The sequence below is a fragment of the Haemaphysalis longicornis genome, unplaced genomic scaffold (genome assembly GCF_048455015.1).
Source record: "Haemaphysalis longicornis isolate Haplotype H1 unplaced genomic scaffold, Haemaphysalis longicornis Haplotype H1 scaffold_2, whole genome shotgun sequence".
Lineage (NCBI taxonomy): Eukaryota > Metazoa > Arthropoda > Arachnida > Ixodida > Ixodidae > Haemaphysalis > Haemaphysalis longicornis.
Genome location: NW_027526295.1, coordinates 226,176,156 through 226,195,879, shown reverse-complemented (window position 1 = coordinate 226,195,879; position 19,724 = coordinate 226,176,156). Strand labels below are relative to the sequence as shown.

At 46.7% G+C, this 19,724-nt stretch overlaps 1 protein-coding gene across 3 annotated transcripts in view; it reads left to right on the top strand.

Moving 5' to 3' along the window:
- LOC144170040 (ADAMTS-like protein 5) overlaps window positions 1-19,419 on the top strand; it is a 75,593-nt gene extending 56,174 nt beyond the window's left edge. For all 3 annotated transcript variants that reach the window (XM_077699545.1, XM_077699544.1, XM_077699547.1), the window contains 11 exons: window positions 728-852; window positions 963-1,041; window positions 7,127-7,244; window positions 7,969-8,090; window positions 9,416-9,527; window positions 10,259-10,345; window positions 11,623-11,825; window positions 12,433-12,727; window positions 15,623-15,661; window positions 15,752-15,814; window positions 18,296-19,419. In XM_077699545.1, coding sequence (XP_077555671.1) covers window positions 728-852; window positions 963-1,041; window positions 7,127-7,244; window positions 7,969-8,090; window positions 9,416-9,527; window positions 10,259-10,345; window positions 11,623-11,825; window positions 12,433-12,727; window positions 15,623-15,661; window positions 15,752-15,814; window positions 18,296-18,618 — 1,566 coding nt within the window. In that variant the 3' untranslated portion in view covers window positions 18,619-19,419. The remainder of the gene's footprint in view (window positions 1-727; window positions 853-962; window positions 1,042-7,126; window positions 7,245-7,968; window positions 8,091-9,415; window positions 9,528-10,258; window positions 10,346-11,622; window positions 11,826-12,432; window positions 12,728-15,622; window positions 15,662-15,751; window positions 15,815-18,295) is intronic.
- Window positions 19,420-19,724: the final 305 nt, after the last annotated feature.

Here is a 19,724-nt window from a genome sequence, read left to right as displayed (position 1 = left end):
TTGGTTCATTTGTCCGACCGTCACGTGACAATATTGTTCAATGTCGCCACATGAGTAACGTGAAGGCCACAGCACCTTGTTAGTCGTATTATTTCAACAGTGATAGCAGTGGGCAGCGAGTAAGATACAGCTGTGAATAGACGAAATTTGTAGATAATGGCCCATGCATTTGCCCCAAATATCCTCGTTTTCGCCGCTGGCAAGTTTTCGTCGCTGGCAAGAAACTCCGTTTAACACAAAACAACCTGATTTGTGGATAGACATTATTACAATATATTAAACTCGTGCGTTCTAATGGCGTGTAGATAATCTAATCATTTCGACACTGTAGTTGTTTTCAACTCTTTAGCATATTTATCGAGTGTATTCCTCAGGACACAACACGTATGACAATTCCCTCTTCTCTTTATATACGGCCCAGCTTTTTTCTCTTTGCAGAAATACATGATTCATTCTTTCGAACATTTTGTTCACTCCGTGGCTTCCACATTCAGCTACCACGCGAGTTTACCCTGGAATTTTTCGCCGCTCTGTTGACGCAGGGCAAGCGCAGACTTAGGCAATGTGTGCCAGTTTACTACGCAGTTTAAGATCCACAAGGCGTTCCTAACTATTGCTGAGTACACGAAAGAACACGCTCACAATGGGCCAGGTGTTAGATCGGGGGTTTAAACGAAGAATTTGAGCTTACTCTGTTTGTTCTGTGTCGCCCTACTTGCAAACGCAGATGCCCGCAGTGGGGGCGTCATCCTCCACCCCACACGAGCCGTGGTCCGAGTGGAGCTACTGGTCGCCTTGCAGTAGGACTTGTGGCGGTGGGGTCACGAGAAGGGCACGCACGTGCATGACGAGGTAGGATTGGTCGCTTTTCTTCGCGGGGAATTCAAACTCTTCTCTTGCACAATTTGCTTTTCTGTCATTTTTATTGTGTGTAAGGCATATTGTTATTTTGTTTTCAACAGGAGCTTACTAACAACGCCTGATCCTATCTGGACCAACTGCTCTGGACCACTGTCAGAGTACAAGCTATGCAACACGGAGGTATGAATCGCCTTTTATTAACATTTTCTATCTTCGACTTACCGTTGTTTACTTAGAGTTGAGAAAAAAACAAGCCTGAAGACGTGTTTGTCACCCTTTACGTCAACTCCCCAATTACGACCCGCCGCGGTGGCTCAGTGGCTAAGGCGTCGCGCTGCTGAGCACAAGGTCGCGGGTTCGATTCCCGGCCACGGCGGCCGCTTTTCTGATGGAGGCGAAAAGCAAAAACGCCCGTGTGTACGAGATTTCGGCACACGATAAAGATCCCCAGGTGGTCAAAATTAATCCGGAGCCCTCCACTACGGCGCGCCTCATCGCCTGCGTTGCGTCGGCGCGTTAAACCCCACAAATCAACTCCCCAATTACGCATTTTTGGGGCAGATGCAGGGCTTGCGGGGTTAGTGCTTTTTCACGATATTTAGATTCAAGTTTCATCCCGCCGCTGTGGCTCAGTGGCTAACGCGTTGTGCTGCTGAGCCCAAGGACGCGGGCTCGATCCTGGCCGTGGTGGCTGCTTTTTTGATGGAGGCGAAACGCGAAAATGCCCGTGCGCCTAGATTTCAGAGCACGTTTCAGATCCCCAGGTGATCAAAATTATTCCGGAGCCCTCCACTACGGCGTGCCCCAGATCCCAGGTGTAGCTTCAGTGCGTTCAACCCCGCAGTCAATCAGATGAGCGTTTCGTGTTTTTTTCGGGACTTCTGTACTTTTGTTCCGTCGTGTGAGGGTAGGGTATAGGATAACATTATTTATCTTAGGAGTTGATTATTGTAATTGTTTTCATTTTTGAATATGCGGCATTTAAAATTGCTCTTTGACCGATAATCCATTTACTCTGTTATAACCCTTAAACGTGTTAGCTTGCTACTCATACACTTGGGCAGCTGCAGGGCCTTACACAATTAGGGTTGTGAGGTACACGGCAAAGAATGCTTACATTTCAGTGTTGTGAGATGGGTGTCGTAACAATCGGTTATAATCACCGTGTTCATATTGTAGTATAGTGAGGAGTAGCAAAAACAATGCAAGTGGCAAAACTGCGGTTTAAATACACAGCACTTATTAAGAAGCGAAGCAATAAAATACAAATGAGCCAACATTAGAAGATAAGCAGGTAATATTTGATGATCATATAAGCCCGGACTTCCTTAATACAACGTGGTATGATAGTCTTACGTAACAAATTGCTATTAACAGCCTACAATGGAGCCCAGTGAACATCTGAGCTTGTTAGAATTGTCGGCAGAAAGCAGCATTGTAAGCTTGAATGGTCGTTATCGTCCAAAACAGCGGTAAGAGTTTTTTTGGTTGCATAGCTGCTTCTGAAGCGCTGACCTCTTGCATTTCTTCTGCGTACGCCCCGCTCCGTCGATTGTGTTCTATTTGCTGGGATGGCTATTACAATTTTCCTGATGCCCTGTAGAGAGCAGTACTCACGTGTGGGCTAACTTTAGTTTGTGCTCCTACTTTTTCTGCATTACCGCTCCCCGATAGAACCTTTCTCCTTGTACTCGTCTTCGTGTCCTATTTCCTTTGTCCTCTTACAGCAGCCACCTCCCGTTTTTCTTTGCTCACTCTGTAAAGCGTGCTTTCTTGCAATAAGCCAAACGTTGAGGTGCAGCACACGTTGCCAACTGAGAAGGCAGCTTTTTGGCGGTCGATCACGGATCTGGCAACACACCGGGCTTGCCATAAATTCACTTCTAGCAGAGTTTACTCACTTAACGCTGAGTTTTGCGCGCACGGGAAAAGGCATTGGCGTGTTTCAGCAAATATAAAACGACGCTCAGCATTAATCAAGGTGATACGCTACCTCAGTTTTTGCCGGGAAGAGGACGCGCTCACTGCGAACGAACTCCACCACACGTGTTCTGCAACGTTCAACATACGTGTTGCTCATCTCGATCCATTCATCACGTCGCCATGGAGAACCGTAATCTCGCCGAGCTTAAAAAGACCATGATGGATTGTGATGGAAGAGAACATTCCCCGCTTAGTGCGGATCTCTCGGTGTTTGAGAGGAGGCTCGAATCCAGTGTAACTGCCGGGCAGAGAAATATAGCAAGACCATAGAATAGCAAAGGGGTATCTTTGTAACAGCATGGAACGGGCAGAGTTTAGTGGTGGTTTACTTGTTCCTTGTTTAGGCTCCTTGCGGGAGCCGCTCTCTCAAGCACCCAAAGTTCTGTCAACAGCATAAAAAAGCTCGTTTGGATTTTGTGAGGGTGCCCACTTCAGTCAATTTATCTAGTTTGAAGGGCATTAAAAAAGAAATAGGCGTCAACACCAGTGAAAAATAAGAGAAAAACTAAGGTGATCGAACGTCGTAATGGGCGGACTTGAAGCTGCTGACGCGAGTAACAGGCAGTACGCTCACTATTTAAGCGGTTTTTTTTTTTATCGAATTAGACCCGTTTTTTTTTAAAGGGGCACTGACACAAAAATTTTGCATCTTGTTTTTTTTGTTGCGATAAGTAGCTAGTGACCTACTTATAACCTGTAGAAACCTCATTTGCTTCAGCGTGCGATGGTTGTTTAATTAGAGGCATTTTCAATGCGGCCAGTCGCAGTTTCGGTTTCAGCGAGTGCCGCGAAACGATGGATTTTGTGGATTTTGTGTGAACAAAGCTGACCACGTGACCATCGGAGGGATATCACAGAGCAGAGCCGCCGTAGCACTGTCGAATCTGCATCGACGGCAGTTTCTGCGAATGCCCCCACGTACTGATCTCGTGAGGCGCTTAATTAAAAAGCGACCGTGGATGTGACGCAGGCGCTCGAGTGCAAATGCTACCGCGGCTAAAGAACGACGCGCGACCAGCGCGACGCTCGAGACGGTGGGTGGCAAGACGCGCGCTGGGAGCAGCCGGCCGGTCTGCCTACAGGTCCGCCTACAGATGTGTTCGGCTCAGCACTGCGGCGGATATTCGAGTGCCGCTCTCGTAAGCGGTGCAGATGACAATTTTTAATTCAACCCGCCATCGCATCATTAACTCCTTTCTCATGTAAGCCACCATGGTCGGGACTTGGGGACAATTTCGTGCAGCGGTAACAAGCTATCACTCGAGCTACTTGCGCCGGCCTGGGCCACTTCGCGGCCGTGGCCGCCGCCTGCACAGCGACCGTGCGGCTAGCTCAGTGGGCTTTTCGTGCCTCCGGCGCGTTTTCGCATCCAATGGTAATAAACAGTAATAGAAACAGAGTGCCTGGAATCGCTGTAGAACTTAGGTCGCGGCCAGCTGCCCGATTAGCTTACGAAATCACGGCGCCTCCGCTGCCTCCGCCGCCAACGATCGGGTTGTTCGTTCTCGAGAGCAGAAGCTCCGCCCCCCGGCCCTCCGATTGGAGCGGCGAGCCGGGCGAGCCAGCTAAAAACGCCGGCAGTGCGGAAGCGGCAAACAACAACTCGTGACGTGTTTGGATGTTGTTTATTTACAATTGCGCGTGGTCCCCTGTTGGCTGCTCGGTTGCGTTTCGCACACTTTAAAATTGATTTTAAATATGTTCTAGGCTGTATTCGCCGCTGATATTTTGCAGATGATGTATATGTGTTCCCACCAATCTATCTCCGAAGTTATCTCGCCTTCAAAATTTTGTGTCAGTGCCCCTTTAAGTTGCCTTAAACTGGGGAAAATACTTGTATCCCCCCGCCACAGTGTCATGCGAGTTGGAAAGCGCACGAGCGAAAAAAAAAAAAAAAAAACTCCTGAATGCTTGCTGAGCAACATATGCGAAGTTTCTGCAATCCACACAGCAGTTCTCGCCTTGTAAATGTGCTGGGCCGTGCACGTTTCCATCGCATCAGCTCAAATTTCGGTCACCCATATGCATACACACAACGGTATTTCGATATGGAGCCTTTCTCTAACATGCTTTCACCAAACAATTGGAAACATGTAATGTTTTACTGATGCCTGACCGGACATGATAGCGCAGCATTTACAACACATTTTTATGCGTTACTCCCCGGAATCAGAAAATTTTATACCGTCTGGTGTAGACGCTGCAAATCTGGCGTCATCTTAGACTTCTTGTCGTGCTACAAATGGAAACTACTTGAAATTTAAATGTCGTGTTATTGTTTGTCTTACATTTCTAAACTGTTCTCTGATGGAGGCGAAAAGGAAAAACACCCGTGTGTGAGATTTCGGCGCCTGTTAAAGATCCCCAGGTGGTCAAAATTAATCCGGAGCCCTCCACTACGGCGCGCCTCATCGCCTTCGATACATCGGCGCTTTAAACCCTACAATCAATCAAATTTCTAAACTGATTTTACTCACGGGAGTGAAAGGTGTACAGCTGAAATATTTGTAAAGGGTGTGTTAATATCGTCGAAGTTTCAGGAAACCGTTGCCGCTTCGCTGGCTGGCTTATCTTGCCGACATTGTGCACAATAACCTTATTTGCTGACAGGGTGTCAGAGGAAATGTGTGCGAACTATAACATTGTAGAACTGGCCTACAATTAGCCGTTTGGTAAACGCAAAATATTGGTGCCTTGTCATGGTGCTGAGTTGTATAATTCTTGGGGTAAAGAACTGCACTATAATCGGTGTAGCCCACTTGGAAAGGAAAAAAAAAACGCTCACCACAACCTCTATCGATTAGTTTATTTGGCGCTTTTTGGCGTAGCAGCCATTGCGCTATTAAACACCATCATCATCATTAAGGTTATATAACAGCAGTTGTAAAACGTTCGCCACGTAGGAGAAACATTACCGGTCGCGTGCATCGATTTTAAGTATTACTCGCGTAGGGGTAGGGCGGTGTGTGGGCCACGCGAAGCACGCAGCGTTTAAGAACATATTGAAATTGTATGGTACCTAATGTGAGCCGATCCCGATTGACAATAAAATTGTAATGAGCGTCATTTAATCTCAGTCGAGAAGAGCGTAAAGGTGCCGTGCACACGCACAAAAAAACAAGACTAACAAGGTTGGATGTTGGGCTGGTTGGTCAGTCATAGTTAAGGGGTTGTGCAGCGCAACAAAATACGAGGAACAGTAAGGATTCACAAGGACAAAGGTCTTTGTTTTTGTGCATCCTTACTGTCCCTCGTTTTTTGTTGCGCTCTACATTCGCTTAACAAAAAACTATTCACAAGGAGGAAAAATCCCCATGAAAGAATGCGAGCTGCCAAATAGTAATGCTTGCTGGTCGTCGTTTTAGAGTACAATGCTTGCCGCTTTCTAGATCCCCAGTTTGACCTACTCTTTCCACATTATGTCAATTATGCAATTTTCTGAAGACTGTTTGGGCGTCCATGCCTAATATTGCTCCTCGTGTATTTCAAGAGGCGAAGCCCTTGCTCCCTCTCCCGCCTGTCGCTGTTCCTCAGCATTCTTGGCTGTCCCGCGATCGTGGGGGTGACGTCTCGACAATAGCAAGCAGTGGGAAAGGTCAAATTTTCGCCTTCCTGATGCTTATCCAGCACAAATCGGCGGAATGCACTACGTTCCATTAAGCCTTCCTAAAGCAAAACGACGCTTCGACTAAAATATCTCCCTTCTTCCCTTAAAGAGTGGGCTTAGATGTATTCCTTGTAGCGATAAGCCTTTTGTAGCCACAGACTGGAAGTTTTTTTTTTCCTGCATAGTTAGACTGCTTTATCTGAAGTTTGTTCTGCGGCGGCGAGGGCGACAGCAGAAGTATTGGAGAGGGACGAGAGTTCGAGAAAGGAAAATGAAGATGAATGTAAAACACACGAGCGAAGTGCATTAGTAAGTAAACTGATTGAGCTGTTATTCGCCGATACGAAGTAATTCGATCAGGCATGTAGTCGGTGAACTGCGGGGTGAAACACAGAAAACGCCCCCAATACCGGTTCTTTTTTTACAATAGTTATAGCAAGTGGAGAACCGGTCCCGGTACGGTATTCGGTAGGCAACCGGTGCCACTTCACGTGCTTAGATACAAAAAAAAAAAAAAAACTAGGTGTGCGCATGCGCACGTGTACCGGATAGCGTACTGGGACCGGTTCTCTGCTCTGTTATAACTCTGTGTTGTGAGTGCCAGAGGCGGGAAGGAGTGCTCTTCGAGAACATTTGAGAATCGTTGACATCTTTCGCTTTCGCGTTTTCATGCAGAGGTGCCCTCCAGGCAGTGAGGACTTCACCGACGTCCAGTGTTCTGCTTTCAACAACCGGTACATGGGTGACGGGCGACGAATAGTGAGGTGGCTTGCTGTGGAACGACGAACACAAAGTGAGAACTTTGCGCACGCGCAAAGCGCTATTGTCGCAGGCATTGCGTGCAGTAGCGAATACAAGTTGCTGTTCTCCCTTCGTTATTGAACATACTCAAGGTCGTTGTGTTCAGTATGAATGCATGTCCTTCTCTTGATTTGGTTGCGCTTTCTTAGTTTGGCTTGATTATGCCATCTTGGTTTGGTTACGACCTCCTAAACAATTTCAAGATCCTTTGCAGTGAGTGCAGCCTCTGGCAAAGCTTTTTTTTTTTTTTCGCTTTACGCTCACTTCGTGAGTAGGTTTGTCAGAACGATTCGCTTTGTCAGCGTCGCTACTCTTGTCTATTCCGTCGTGAAAATGTTTTTTACTTGCGTGCAGGATCACCAAACCTGACGTGATGATTTAGGAACTGACGGGTCACGAGTTAATTTTTTGAAGTTTTGTAAAGAACAGGTGAATTCAAGAGAACGTGCAGCATATATTACAGTAATGATAAATGCGCTCAAGTCAAAGTACTTGTACCAGGAAAATTTTTAATGAAATTTACATCGAATAACTGTGGGCATGACGATTTTTTCCCGAGAGAATACTTTTCAGTATTGATTGGGTACACCCCGAAACGCCAGAATCTAACCTTTAGGAATCGTTAGGCTGCTACAAAACGCCGCGATACGTAACGAAACTTTTCTTTATTTTTTGGTGTTCTGAATATTTAATTTATTTCTTCATTCATTCTTTAGAACGGAATCCATGTGAGCTAAGGTGCAGATCCGAAGACTCAACGATGACGTTCAGCTTCGGAAAAATGACGGACGGTACACCCTGCGGCCATTCCAAGATATGTATCGATGGCAGGTGCAAGGTAAGATTCTTGGGCACGCCGATCCAAATTTGTAGCTTGTGCCTTCGCAGTAGGCGTTTTTCAAATTTCTATCTTTACGAATATTATAGCAGCAGCGCTACCCCTAAAACGGCCCTGGGTCTTCTTGGCATTGATTCATACAAAGTGCATTCACAGATCCCGTGAACTCCAAAAAATTGGGAGGCGCCTTTGCAAAAGGGGCTTGAAGTTGGATGGCTGGGCGAACATTCTTTATTACTGAATACCAAATTCAGTATAGAAGTTTCTGACTCTCTACTCAAATTAAACTAACTACTTTAACTTCCGAATGCATTTCGCAAATATAAAGTGTCGCACCTCCGAGATGACTGACTTCTAATGACTGAATAGAACATTTTCTTTTAAACTGCACATGTCGGAGTTTGCAGTTCCTGGATTTTCTTAACTGTGGCCATCATCGCCTTTATGGCTCAGCCATACGCCAGCGCTGCTTTGCGGCTCGTAAAACATTTTACCATTGTTGCAGTGTCAACAATCGCATGTCCGGGTCGGCCATATAATGGGATATAAATGTCAACCACTTCCTCACTCACGCATACGAGAGTGCAGAAAGAACGTAACGATGTTGGAAGACGTGGTCGAGGTTCTTTTCAATTAATGGCGCAACTTCTCACGTCCACTCGACTAGGTGAACTCATCCGTAAGTTCCTACAGTTGTCTACCCGCCGCGGTGGTTCAGTGGCTATGGCGTTGTACTGCTGAGCACGAGGACGCGGGTTCGATTCCCGGCCGCGGCGGCCGTTTTTCTGATGGAGGCGATAAGCAAAAACACCCGTGTGTACTAGGTTTCGGCGCGCGTTAAAGAACTTCCGGTGGTTAAAATTAATCCGGAGCCCTCCACTACAGCGCGCCTCATCGCCTGCGCTGCGTTGGCGCGTTAAACCCTACAAGCAATCAATAACTCACTAAATCAATCAATCAATTGATCGATGGATTGATCAATTAATTTATTAATTAATTAATCAATTCACCAAATAATTAATCAATTAAATATTCAATTAATCAATCCAATAATCGGTCAATGGTCAATTAATCAATCAATCAATCAATTATATAGTTGTCTATCGGGGGCCCACACACGCTAGACGCCATTTGCCTACGCTAATTACCCGATAAGGCGTCAGTCGCAAAACATCTTAAGCCTCTCCTGTTTTCACGAGCTGAGTTTTATGTTACGTCCTTCAATTTTCGCTGCTTCCTGCTTAAAGTTGCGGCTATCGCTCTCGCTGCAAAAAAAAAAAAAAAAAAACGCATTGTTGCATTTAACTCTTCGTATTGACTTCCAGGACATCGGGTGTGACGGAACGGTGGAATCAGGAGTTCGAGTGGACGAATGCGGAGTCTGTGGAGGGAAAAACCTTTCCTGTGTTCAAGTGCAGCAGATGTCGTCCACGCAAGGTAACCGTGCAACACGCGAATGTGCAGTGCCACACGCATCGTGGGGGGAACGGGGGGGGGGGGGGGGGAGAGGAAGGAAGGGTCGTCGCATAGCTTGTTCGCTGGCATTTGCCGTACTCGCAGAAAATTGCTTGAGTGCACACAAATATCACCTGTTTCTGTATTTTGTTCACAAGAACCGAAAACAGGTTTTCTGAAATTTGTCGCATTCCTACGGAACTGAAGCCATGGGCCACTTTTATTCATTCATAGGGCTGGTTACGAGCATACGTGGCAGGTAATACATCGTACTGTGAGTGACTTGTACGTAGGAAGTAAAGAAGGACCCTCACAAATGCCTTTATCCACAAACCAGCCCCTTCGACTTTAAAGCCTAGGGGAAGTCGGTGCCCTTGCCCTTGTTCCTGTAAGAAAGCTGTAATTGCAAGGGTCAAACGTTCTTGCTTTTCGTGGAAACTACTCTGGCTTCATCAACTGAACTGTCAATGAGAAGTAATTTGGAGATTATAGGCGAGTGGTTTGATAGCCATTCTTTATCGTACCAGCCACGGTTGCGCATCAAGTGTTCGAGATTAAGATGTTTTGCTTAGTCACACGTGGTCAGAAGATTCATTTCCGGCCATTCTCTGTGAAGACACAGCACGTAAAATGCATGTTGCAGCGCCTGTGCTATGCAACGCGTTTGCACTCAGTTGTCCCTCCGTTACTTTATCCTTGGCACTGTGTTGCAGGTGAACTGTACAAATACATGGCCGTGACTATCATTCCAAGCGGCGCGACCAACATCCGGGTGGAAGACGACAGCCACAATGTTCTTAGTACGTAAACCCACCACCACATTTGTTTACTTTACACAAACTCGGTTAAGTTGTCAAGGCGTAGGACATAGAAATCTCGAACGTCATGATGGGTAAAGACGCCGGAGTGGCGTACTTCGCATGCACAGTGTATCAGCCTGAAGTCAATGGAGAGAGCTTGCGCGCAGTTGGCTCGGGAGCCTCGGATCGGCAGCGTGCCGGGTGCAAAAGGACGTCGTCGCGTCGGGCGTTGGAAAGGAAGCATTTCATCTCTTGTCGGCACGTTGGGTGAAGGGTGATAAAACAAAGCGTGGGTCACGTAGTGGCATGCGCCAGAGTAGACGAGCCGGGATCGTCAACGGACACCGAGGCCCGGTGATAAAGCATGTCGTAAGGAACAAGCATTCAAACAAGCTAAAGTTTCTCAAAAAAGGCATCTGTGAAGCAAGCGAAGGTTACTCAGCAGAGCATAAAGGAACCTGATGTGTGAATCAGTGTCACAACAAAACTTTAGGAACCGATCTCTGCTTAAACAACCGTTGATTGATTGTAGGGTTTAACAGGCCGACGCAGCGCAGGCGATCAGGCGCACTGTAGTGGAGGGCTACGGATTAATTTTGACCACCTGGGAATCTTTAACGGCTTACGCAACCGCACCTGATCCGCAACAGACACTCTTTCAACTTAAGTTAGAGCTCAAGAATGAAAATACGAAGTGAGAAAAAGTCAATGGCGGAAGCGGTTTAAGACCATGATATGTTCAGAATAGTGTGCCTTCTTTTCAGAAATTCATAATTGTCTTATGAATGCTAAGCTAAACCCGCTAAACGAATCTGAGGCGATTTCAATAAACATACCGAATATCTTGGACACGACTGGACATCGCCTCTTAAAAAAAGATAAGAGACAAAACCATAAGATCAGGTTATCAGTTGTATGGCAGGGGAGTAATCCCGAGAAAATTGGGTTCCAACAAACGTCTTTTTTCTCTGGGCACGGTGGCGTTATCTTAGCCATTTAGTCTCTCTAACCTAACCTGAAACCTGGGGAAAATGAAGCTAAAAAAAATCCAACGCAGAAAGTACAGATCAAAGGAAAGAGAAGCTGTTTGGACGGAATAGAAAGACGGACGAAAAAAGGAAATCAATATCTCGTGCCTGAGCTAGTTAACGCTCGCACCCTGCAGCTTTTAGTTCCAGATGGTCGCTCAATACATCACTCGTCTGTTTGCGCTGTTTCGAAGCTCGCTGCCAGAAACGGCTTAATCGCTCGGTACAGTCACGACTATTTTGCTGCAGCGCTGTGGGACCAGTGGCCGAGCCGCTCGATCGTCCCGAACAAGGGCATCACGAATAAGACGATAGTGTGGGAGTCACGGAAGCTGAGCGGTGGCACATCGACCATTCTGGCCGGCGGCACCAGCTTCACTCACGAGATGGCTGAGAACGGCAGCGAGGCGCTCACGGCAGTTGGCCCAACGATGAAGCCTGTCACGCTCGCGGTAAGAAAATCAGTACCTATACCTTGCTATCCACGAGGATGCTGTGGGCGTAGGCTGACATTTGTTGTACATGTCGACATGTGTTTCATTTAAATAGTGTAAAAATATAGGATGCCTGCGCTGTTGTTCCCGCGCACTATGTGCTGAACGTTTACGCACGCACCATGTTTAAGGTCTCAAAAGGACGTGACCCCTAGGATGCTATGATTGTAGGCTGGCCTTTGTCGCACAAACCGACTGCGTTGTTGTTTTAATCGTATAAAAATTTTGAAACCTGCGCTGTTGCTCAAGTTGTCGATCGCGCACTATCTGCTCAGCATGAATGAACGTCCCATAATCAGTCTTAAAATGTCTCGTAGTATCCCTTTCCCTTTAAAGACGAATTGTTGAGGACCGAGTCTATTGCACCCTATCGTTTGCGATGACATGATCACCTTGTTTTCTTTTTTTTTTAATTTCCTTACCTCAATTACCCTTTTTTTTTGGCATTCCAGATGTATTTCGTACAGAACGAATGCCAGCTTCCTTTGTTCACTCCCACCTGCTACCTCCGTGTCAATACACCTAATCGTTATTTGCATTTTTTTTTTTCAATTCAAACTGACAGGTGTACATCGCTAAGAAGGGTAATTCGAGCATCCGCTACCAGTACTGGGTGCCTAAGGAAGACAACGTCCTACGAAGCGCGGCGAGAGGCGCTCCGACTTCGCTCGTATACAGAGCGGGCACAGAGTCGCACCCTGCGGAACACCACTACCGAAGAGCCCGGGTGCACGCCGGGCCGCTGTTGGATAACGCAATACCGTTCCTTGGGAACCACGCTGCAACCGGCCAGCCGGCCACGCCGGTGGCTACCAACATCAATGACGTCGTCCAGCTGCCGGCAGCGAAGCCAATAAAACGTGAGTGCAAACTTTGGTAGCCAACAGCTCTAACGCAATGCCAGCTAAATGTCTCTTTTACATCAATAATTTCCGTGTGTATCAAACTACAATGAAGCACACTAAATCCACCCGTAGAAAGCACCCTTTAGGTGAGACTGCGGACCCCTAATGACAAACCCATACCATAAAGTACCTTTTAAATCGTTTAAAAAATGCGTTTTAAAATGGGCCTTAAATCTTACTCGCACTGCCGCACGTGCAGTACGAGCCGCCTTGAGAGGGGACCGTACCGAGGGGGGCTAACAGTGTGCCCCTGGCGATGGCTAGCCACGGGGACTAACTTAAGATGCTCCTGGCGACGGCTAGCGAGCGGAAGGAGCTTCGGAAAGTGCTGTCCAGGGGGCTGTCAAGCGGTGACTGGTGCAGCCGCAAATTCAACAAAACGTTCAGCAGCAGATCAACAGGAGGCTCCTGGCGGTGGCAAGCGAGCAGCACAAGCTTTCTAGAATTCTGTCCAGGGGGCTAGTAAAATGTTGACGGGCGCGGCCGCAAAGTTCAACAAAACGTTCAGCAGCAGATCAGCAAAAAGTTATCTAGGCTTTCGCCTTCATACTCTTAAAAATTCTATGCCTCTTTTTGGTAATTTTTAGGTGAACTCGGCCGTTTAAAAACAACTTCGCCATGCCAGGCAGAACAGGTACAGGACTTGTGTTAGTAAACTGAGGTCGACAAGTGAGACTGAAAGGACACAGGGGCACCTATCAAGTGTTATCTTGCTATTGTTGTGACCTACTGCGTAAGTGCACAAGACGAAGTAACCTCTCGTCATCGTAACAATGAAAAAACAATGACATACCACAATAACGGTGAAAACCTTTAAAACAAATTGGTGCTTAAAATGAGAAAATCGGGAACAGGCCGCACCACCGTAATATTCCTCAATCCAGAAACGCCCCGCAGCATGGCATGTCTGGACACGCTTATGGCCTTCTCACTAACTGTTTTGAGAAAGCATTTTCTCTAGAAGGAAAAGACCTCATTCCGCCATCAGAAGCACGGGAGAAAGGGAAGGAGACGGGCAATGTCGCTAGCAAGGAATGGACCTAGGCTCATAAAGACGTAAAGAATGGCGTCCAAGCTATTGTTCCGTTGAACGGCGCACGTTTGCAAAATGTCAAGTGCGAGGCATCATGGTACTCGCCGACGACGCCGGTGCCTGTGCCTTGGAAACAAATGTGCGGAAACGACGCGTTGGCTCCATCACAAATCTTTGTGCTTGCGGAAGACGGGTGCCATCTGCGCTTGCAATCACAGGCTTCCTTCGGCCATAAAGACCACACAATGTGCGCGACATCCACAACCAAGCATTTTACTCTGGTCATAACGAGTTCCGAGTTTAAAATGGCTTATTTAGACGACAGAGCTGCAATGCCCAATTGCGCCGTTGAAATACGCTGAATATGAACAGCGGGCCAACTGCTAGGAAGCTCAGCGTAGAAAACTCGCCTTCACAACATAAAAAAAAAAAAAAACGGCGGGTTTTTTTTTGTTTTTTTTTTTAAGATGTACTACATATGGTTGGCATGCAACCTCACCACCTTCCTCCACAAAGAAATAAAACGAATACCTCTGGGAAGCAGTTTGTGGACTGGGTAAGTTATGTCTTGATGGGAAAATAAGTGCGCTAGCTGCTTTGGTAACGATTAATTTGTGTTGCTTGAGTATACAAACGCCAATATAGAAGCAAGTGTGATTGAAGTGCGCTTGGCTCGCGAAAAAAAATACGGTGCACTTGATCAAAAGTTTCGTCTCATCCTGGTGACTGTTACTCCCAAGTGTTTCCTTTGCTCTCGCAGCAATTTTATCGGAGCGTACGTGTAGCCAGGATTGATCATCCATCCGAAATTCGCATGCTCACGCGGAGTCACTGCGAATGATATTCGATAAGCGGCGCCAAGGTCGAAACACTGCGCCGCCCGTACTCCTTGTTTAACTTGGTATTCTTCCAGCGAATATGACAAAGCTTCAAAAATTGTTCGCATGCAGAGCATATATTTAAAGACTGTCTTCAACGCTGGCAATGCTGCTAACTACGTCGGCTGAGTGAAACGCAAGCTATTGCACGACTTCCGTTATGTTCGTTACACTTCAAGCAAATGCGCTTTGTCAGCGCGACCTTGCGCTACATTTTCGTTGATTTAATAAGTTGTGATGCTTAAATTTCCCGAAAAGAGTAGTCTTAAGCCAGCAAGCGCACGGCCGCTACAGCACTACTGGGCTAAGGACAATATTTTCAGTGTATGTATCTGATATCTACAGCATTACCACATGACGGGCATTCAGACGTCAGTTGGAATAATTTTTATTTACGCAATCTCAATGGTTTACCATTAGCAGAAATTTGTTGCAGAACGCAGCGTGTTCAGAATGCTTCGAGATTTCAAGTCCTAGCAAGTCATTCCGGAAACCTTAAAGAAATAAATAAGCGCGACCACTACACTTCACTAATCTTCAATTTAACCGAAAACTCGGTGTTCAGTATGTCTCGATTTGGGATTTCCTCTAGCTTACGCAGCCAAGCGACGTTGGATTCTATTGCGCAAAATATCTTGGAAATGCTGCAATCACAATATTCTATTTTACTGCGCCATAATATGATTCCGCGGGTTGTGGTATTTTTGACATGCTCGCTCTAGCGACCCAAAGCCTTGCCTAGGGAGCGCTCGGTGAGAAACTTTCAATGAAAGGTGACCGTTTTCCTCTTTTTTTTCAAATCCTGGTCTCAGTGCGGGGCTTTTCGAAAACACGATTGCCTTTGAAAGGCCCTACTAATTTCCGGCCCGGACGTCGGGTTATGTTTAGTTGTAGGCTGCCGCCGTCTTATCTAAGAAAATGTTCTTTTTTTCGTTTCAGGAACGAAACAAAAAACAAGCAAAGGGAAGGGAAAGAAGGGTGCGTACGTTATATCGACGTGTATACGGCATTTGAAGCTTGGTAAGTTTGACAGTAAAATTTCCCCTTTTGCTGTTGTTGCACTTGCAGGAAGGTGCCCCGTGTGTCACCGTGCAAGAAATCAGTTGCACCACTTCTGCAAAAGTGATATTGGTAAGGTCGTTTCAGCTTCGTGCGTACGGATTAATAGTGATCGTAGCGGTGTGCAACTAGCATTTAAAAGCATTATCCAGGGTTGCCAACAATTGATGTGAACTAAAGAGCCCATGTTCATGCGAGCGAATATTTCAACTAATTCTAAGATCGTGCTCGCGCCAGCTTTTCGTCTTCAGCCGTTCATTAGGAAGCTGACAATGAGGCCGCCCTTTTAAACAATCGTATTAACTCTCTTCGTATCAGAATTGGGTTGGCAACGCTGGCAACACTGGCAACGGGTTGGCAACGCCAATGCAACAAATATCAACCCTAAACTTGTAGATAAGGACGCGCTTCGTATCTAAAAATTCAATTGATTTTGCTTGTCATAGAAACAAATCGTTGACGTCTATAGGACTCACAGCAAATAAAAACGATTTGTTTTATCGGGTACATGGCTTATAAGAATTTTTCTTACTTCACAGGGCCCAAGGCTAATAAAAATCATTACCTTACTTAATCGGTCACATGGGTATTATATTTTCTCAAGTCGCATTGCTGCCTCTACCGCGACTGCAATGGATGGGCACTAAGGGGCCTTTCCTAGCTTGAGTCCGGGTAACGAAGCGTACTGCGATTTCAAAAATTAACGCTCTCCATTCGAAATGCAGGTTTATGCTAAAGCAAATATATTAGCAGGAGCATTTCCAATCACTATATCCGTACTTTAAGGGCTGAAGTGTTTTTTTGTGAATAAGAGCGTGAGCGATATGATGTAATTATTACCAGCTGAGCCATCACGGGTTGATTTGCCGGTTCTCGGAATTAACTTGAATCAACTAATTTGTGTAATTTATATCTAGTAACTGAATCACTATCATTTCGCGTGTGGCACCTGTCTAACTATGACGTGACGCCAGAGGCCGGTGGTTTGAAAAATATCTTTTGCGATCCTTTTCTCGGAGTGGCCAGCGAGCGCACCCGTCCATACAGCATTCCGCTTTAAGAAAAACCCTTGTGGCGTACCTAATTTATGCACTCGCTACGATGTCATGCCTTGTGTCCTAGGTGCACCTTCGGCGTGTAAAACGCCGAAGTCAATTTTGAAGGGAATAATAGGAATAATTGGTTCTCACTACACATGCATCTGTTGTTTACTTCGCTTTATCCTCCATTCAGCCGAATTACGAAGGGAAGGGAGGACTAGGGGGTAGAATGAAATGTAAAAATTTTCCCTAAGGCTGCAGTAGCCAAATATAGAGCAACGGCACCCGGACGATTCTCGCGTAATTTTTTCATTGATTTTTCAATAGAACCAGCAATGGGACACAACGATTCGCCCAATCTATATGCATGCTGTTTCCAGCGAGCTGAACAAAATCGCAGTTTTTTTTTACAGCGAAGCTGTTTAGCAAATCGCAATTTTTTGTGTGCGCAGTTAAAAATACCGAGAAATAACCGGTCTAAAAAATATCCGAGCGCACGCACGTGAGCGCGTGCCTCGCGGCGACCGCTCGGCAGGGAACAAAACCAAGAAAATGCCGCACGCTGGTGTGTGCATGCCTCGCGACGACCGCCCAGCGTTCCCGGCGCACGTTTGCAAGCCAAGCACACCCGCTAAGCGAGATTGGCCAGATTGGCAAAAAAAAATAAATGCAGCGTTCGCCGTAATCGGGACAACACTTGCTGGGAGCGGGAAAGACACGCCTAGCGTACGCCCCTCCAAGGTGATGTCCAGTGATCATAACTTACAAAAAAATGAAGCTCACACTTAAAGGAGCCATGAAGACAAAATACAAGTTGGGTTTATTAAAAAGACGGCTTAGTCCCGATAACAATGATACCAATATCATCGCAATCTTCGAACAAATAACGGAGATATGAAAGAGAACGTATGAAGCCGTGGCGACCCCCTAGCCAATTTCCCGCAACTTTTCTATGACGTCACGGAACCTTGTTTGTGCGATTGGCGGCCGCCTAACTGACCTGTGGCGACGACACATGACTGGACGTTTGTAATGGGGCCTCTAGTTCCATTTGACCGCATCACTTGAATGCTAACGTGCAGTTAATGCACTGAAAATTGCGTTTTATTGTTGGCCCGTATGACGTCATTCTTGCTCATAACACGTCACTGTGGCGCAAAATTTGAAAGTTTTTAAATACTTCTTGCTTTTTTTCCGTTAAAAAAACGTCTTTTGTGGCTCTAATGGAGCTGAGTGAGATACTGAATCCTAGTTCTTTCAAATTAAACGAAGTTGTATTTTCTCTTCATGGCTCCTTTAAGCAACGAAGGTGAAGTACAGGTCGTTGCGGCAGCGAAGAAGCAAGTCGGCTGCCATCGTTGAGTTAAACCTTGGTGATGGCCGTGGAGGTTGCGTACAGCTTCGGTATACCCTCAAGTATTACGCATTAGTGTGAGCTTCCTTTATTTTATTTTTTTTTTGTAGTGTTTTTTTATGCCCGTCCTTCCACGCTCTTCCGCGCGCGTGTTCGCAGTGATCCAGGCGACCGTGCTTTCGGCGGAGCGCGCGGAAGGATCCCTGCGCTACGACGTGCTCGTGGCCGAGTCGTACCGCAACATCTTGGACCTCAAGCATCGGGAGTACCTGTGGGCGGCCGACAGCCGCTGCGCGTGCCCTCGGCTCCACGTGGGCCGGGAGTACGTGGTCATGGCTCGCGAACAGCGGGACTTCGTGAACAAGGAGTCCAAGCTTGTCGTGGACTCCAAGTCGTTTGTGCGCCGCTTCACTGATCGCCGGAGCCGCCAGCTGAGCAGGCTGAAGAAGCTCCAGGACCGGAAGTGCAACCTCACCACGTGAAGGCAGCTCCCGCCTCTTCCCCTCACCTCCTCGTCAACCCTTCGTTACATCGCGGTGGTGTGGGTGGTTAGCGTGAATACTTACGTTCTCGGTTAGTGACAGGAACAAGGCACGTGGGAAGGACCTCTTGAAGTGAATTATGGTGCCAGAAAGATGTCGTCTGCGCTTATTCACTCGTGAACGCATGCGAGGAGGCTGTGGAAGTGTTATGGCTGTTGAACTGGGCTGTGAACTTTTTTTACGGACGGAAGCCCAGGGAGGTTTCAAAACAACGCACAAGAAGTGATCATATCAGAACGATTGTCCAGTTGCCGCAGACGAGGTGATGTGTGTGGCGCCGTATCGCCTGGGCCAAGCGACAGTTTGGCGTCAACCATTCCTGGGGATTTGTTTCTGCGCTGTTCAGCTCTCAACCATACAACGACACGACCAGCAGATGCGAAGCTCGAGTCTTCTCGTCAGCTAATAGGTCACTGTTCAGTGTTTCTGTACAATTCACTCAGATGTTGATGCTTTCCACGTGCGTTCGCTGGCTGACAATCGCAGGCCAGAAACAGAAGACAATGGCCGGCACGCCACACATGCTTTCGATCACGCTTAGCGTGAAGCTACTTCATTTTATTTCAATCATGTTAACCCAATGTTCCGAACGACCGGGTGGAAATATTTTCTCCGCCAGTTTATTTGGCGACAATTCTCCCGGAGTTTTGTGCGTGACATGTAGTACTCATAGAACTACTTTAAGGGGCTAGTCTTTTTTCCACTGGGAGCCCTGACGTTACACGAAAGACATATTTTTTTCACTCTGAACTGTACTCTACTTTGTAACGTTAGACGTTGTTTCCTCGCACCTTAACGCAGGACGAACATCTATGATGGCGTAAGCATGTGCCCTACGTTAAAATTTTTCACGTCCCTCCCTTCTCCTATCTTTTTCCTAAAAAAAATTGTCTCGTAGCTCCTAACCCAATCTTTCGTGTGTGTCCAGACGTTTTTTTTCTCTACTTTTTCTTTGTTAGTATTTCTATTGCCGACGTTCGTACGTTTTCTACGTTCGTGGCTATCGAAGGAGGGAAGTTCTATTTTCTCTCAAGGCGCTTCTCATT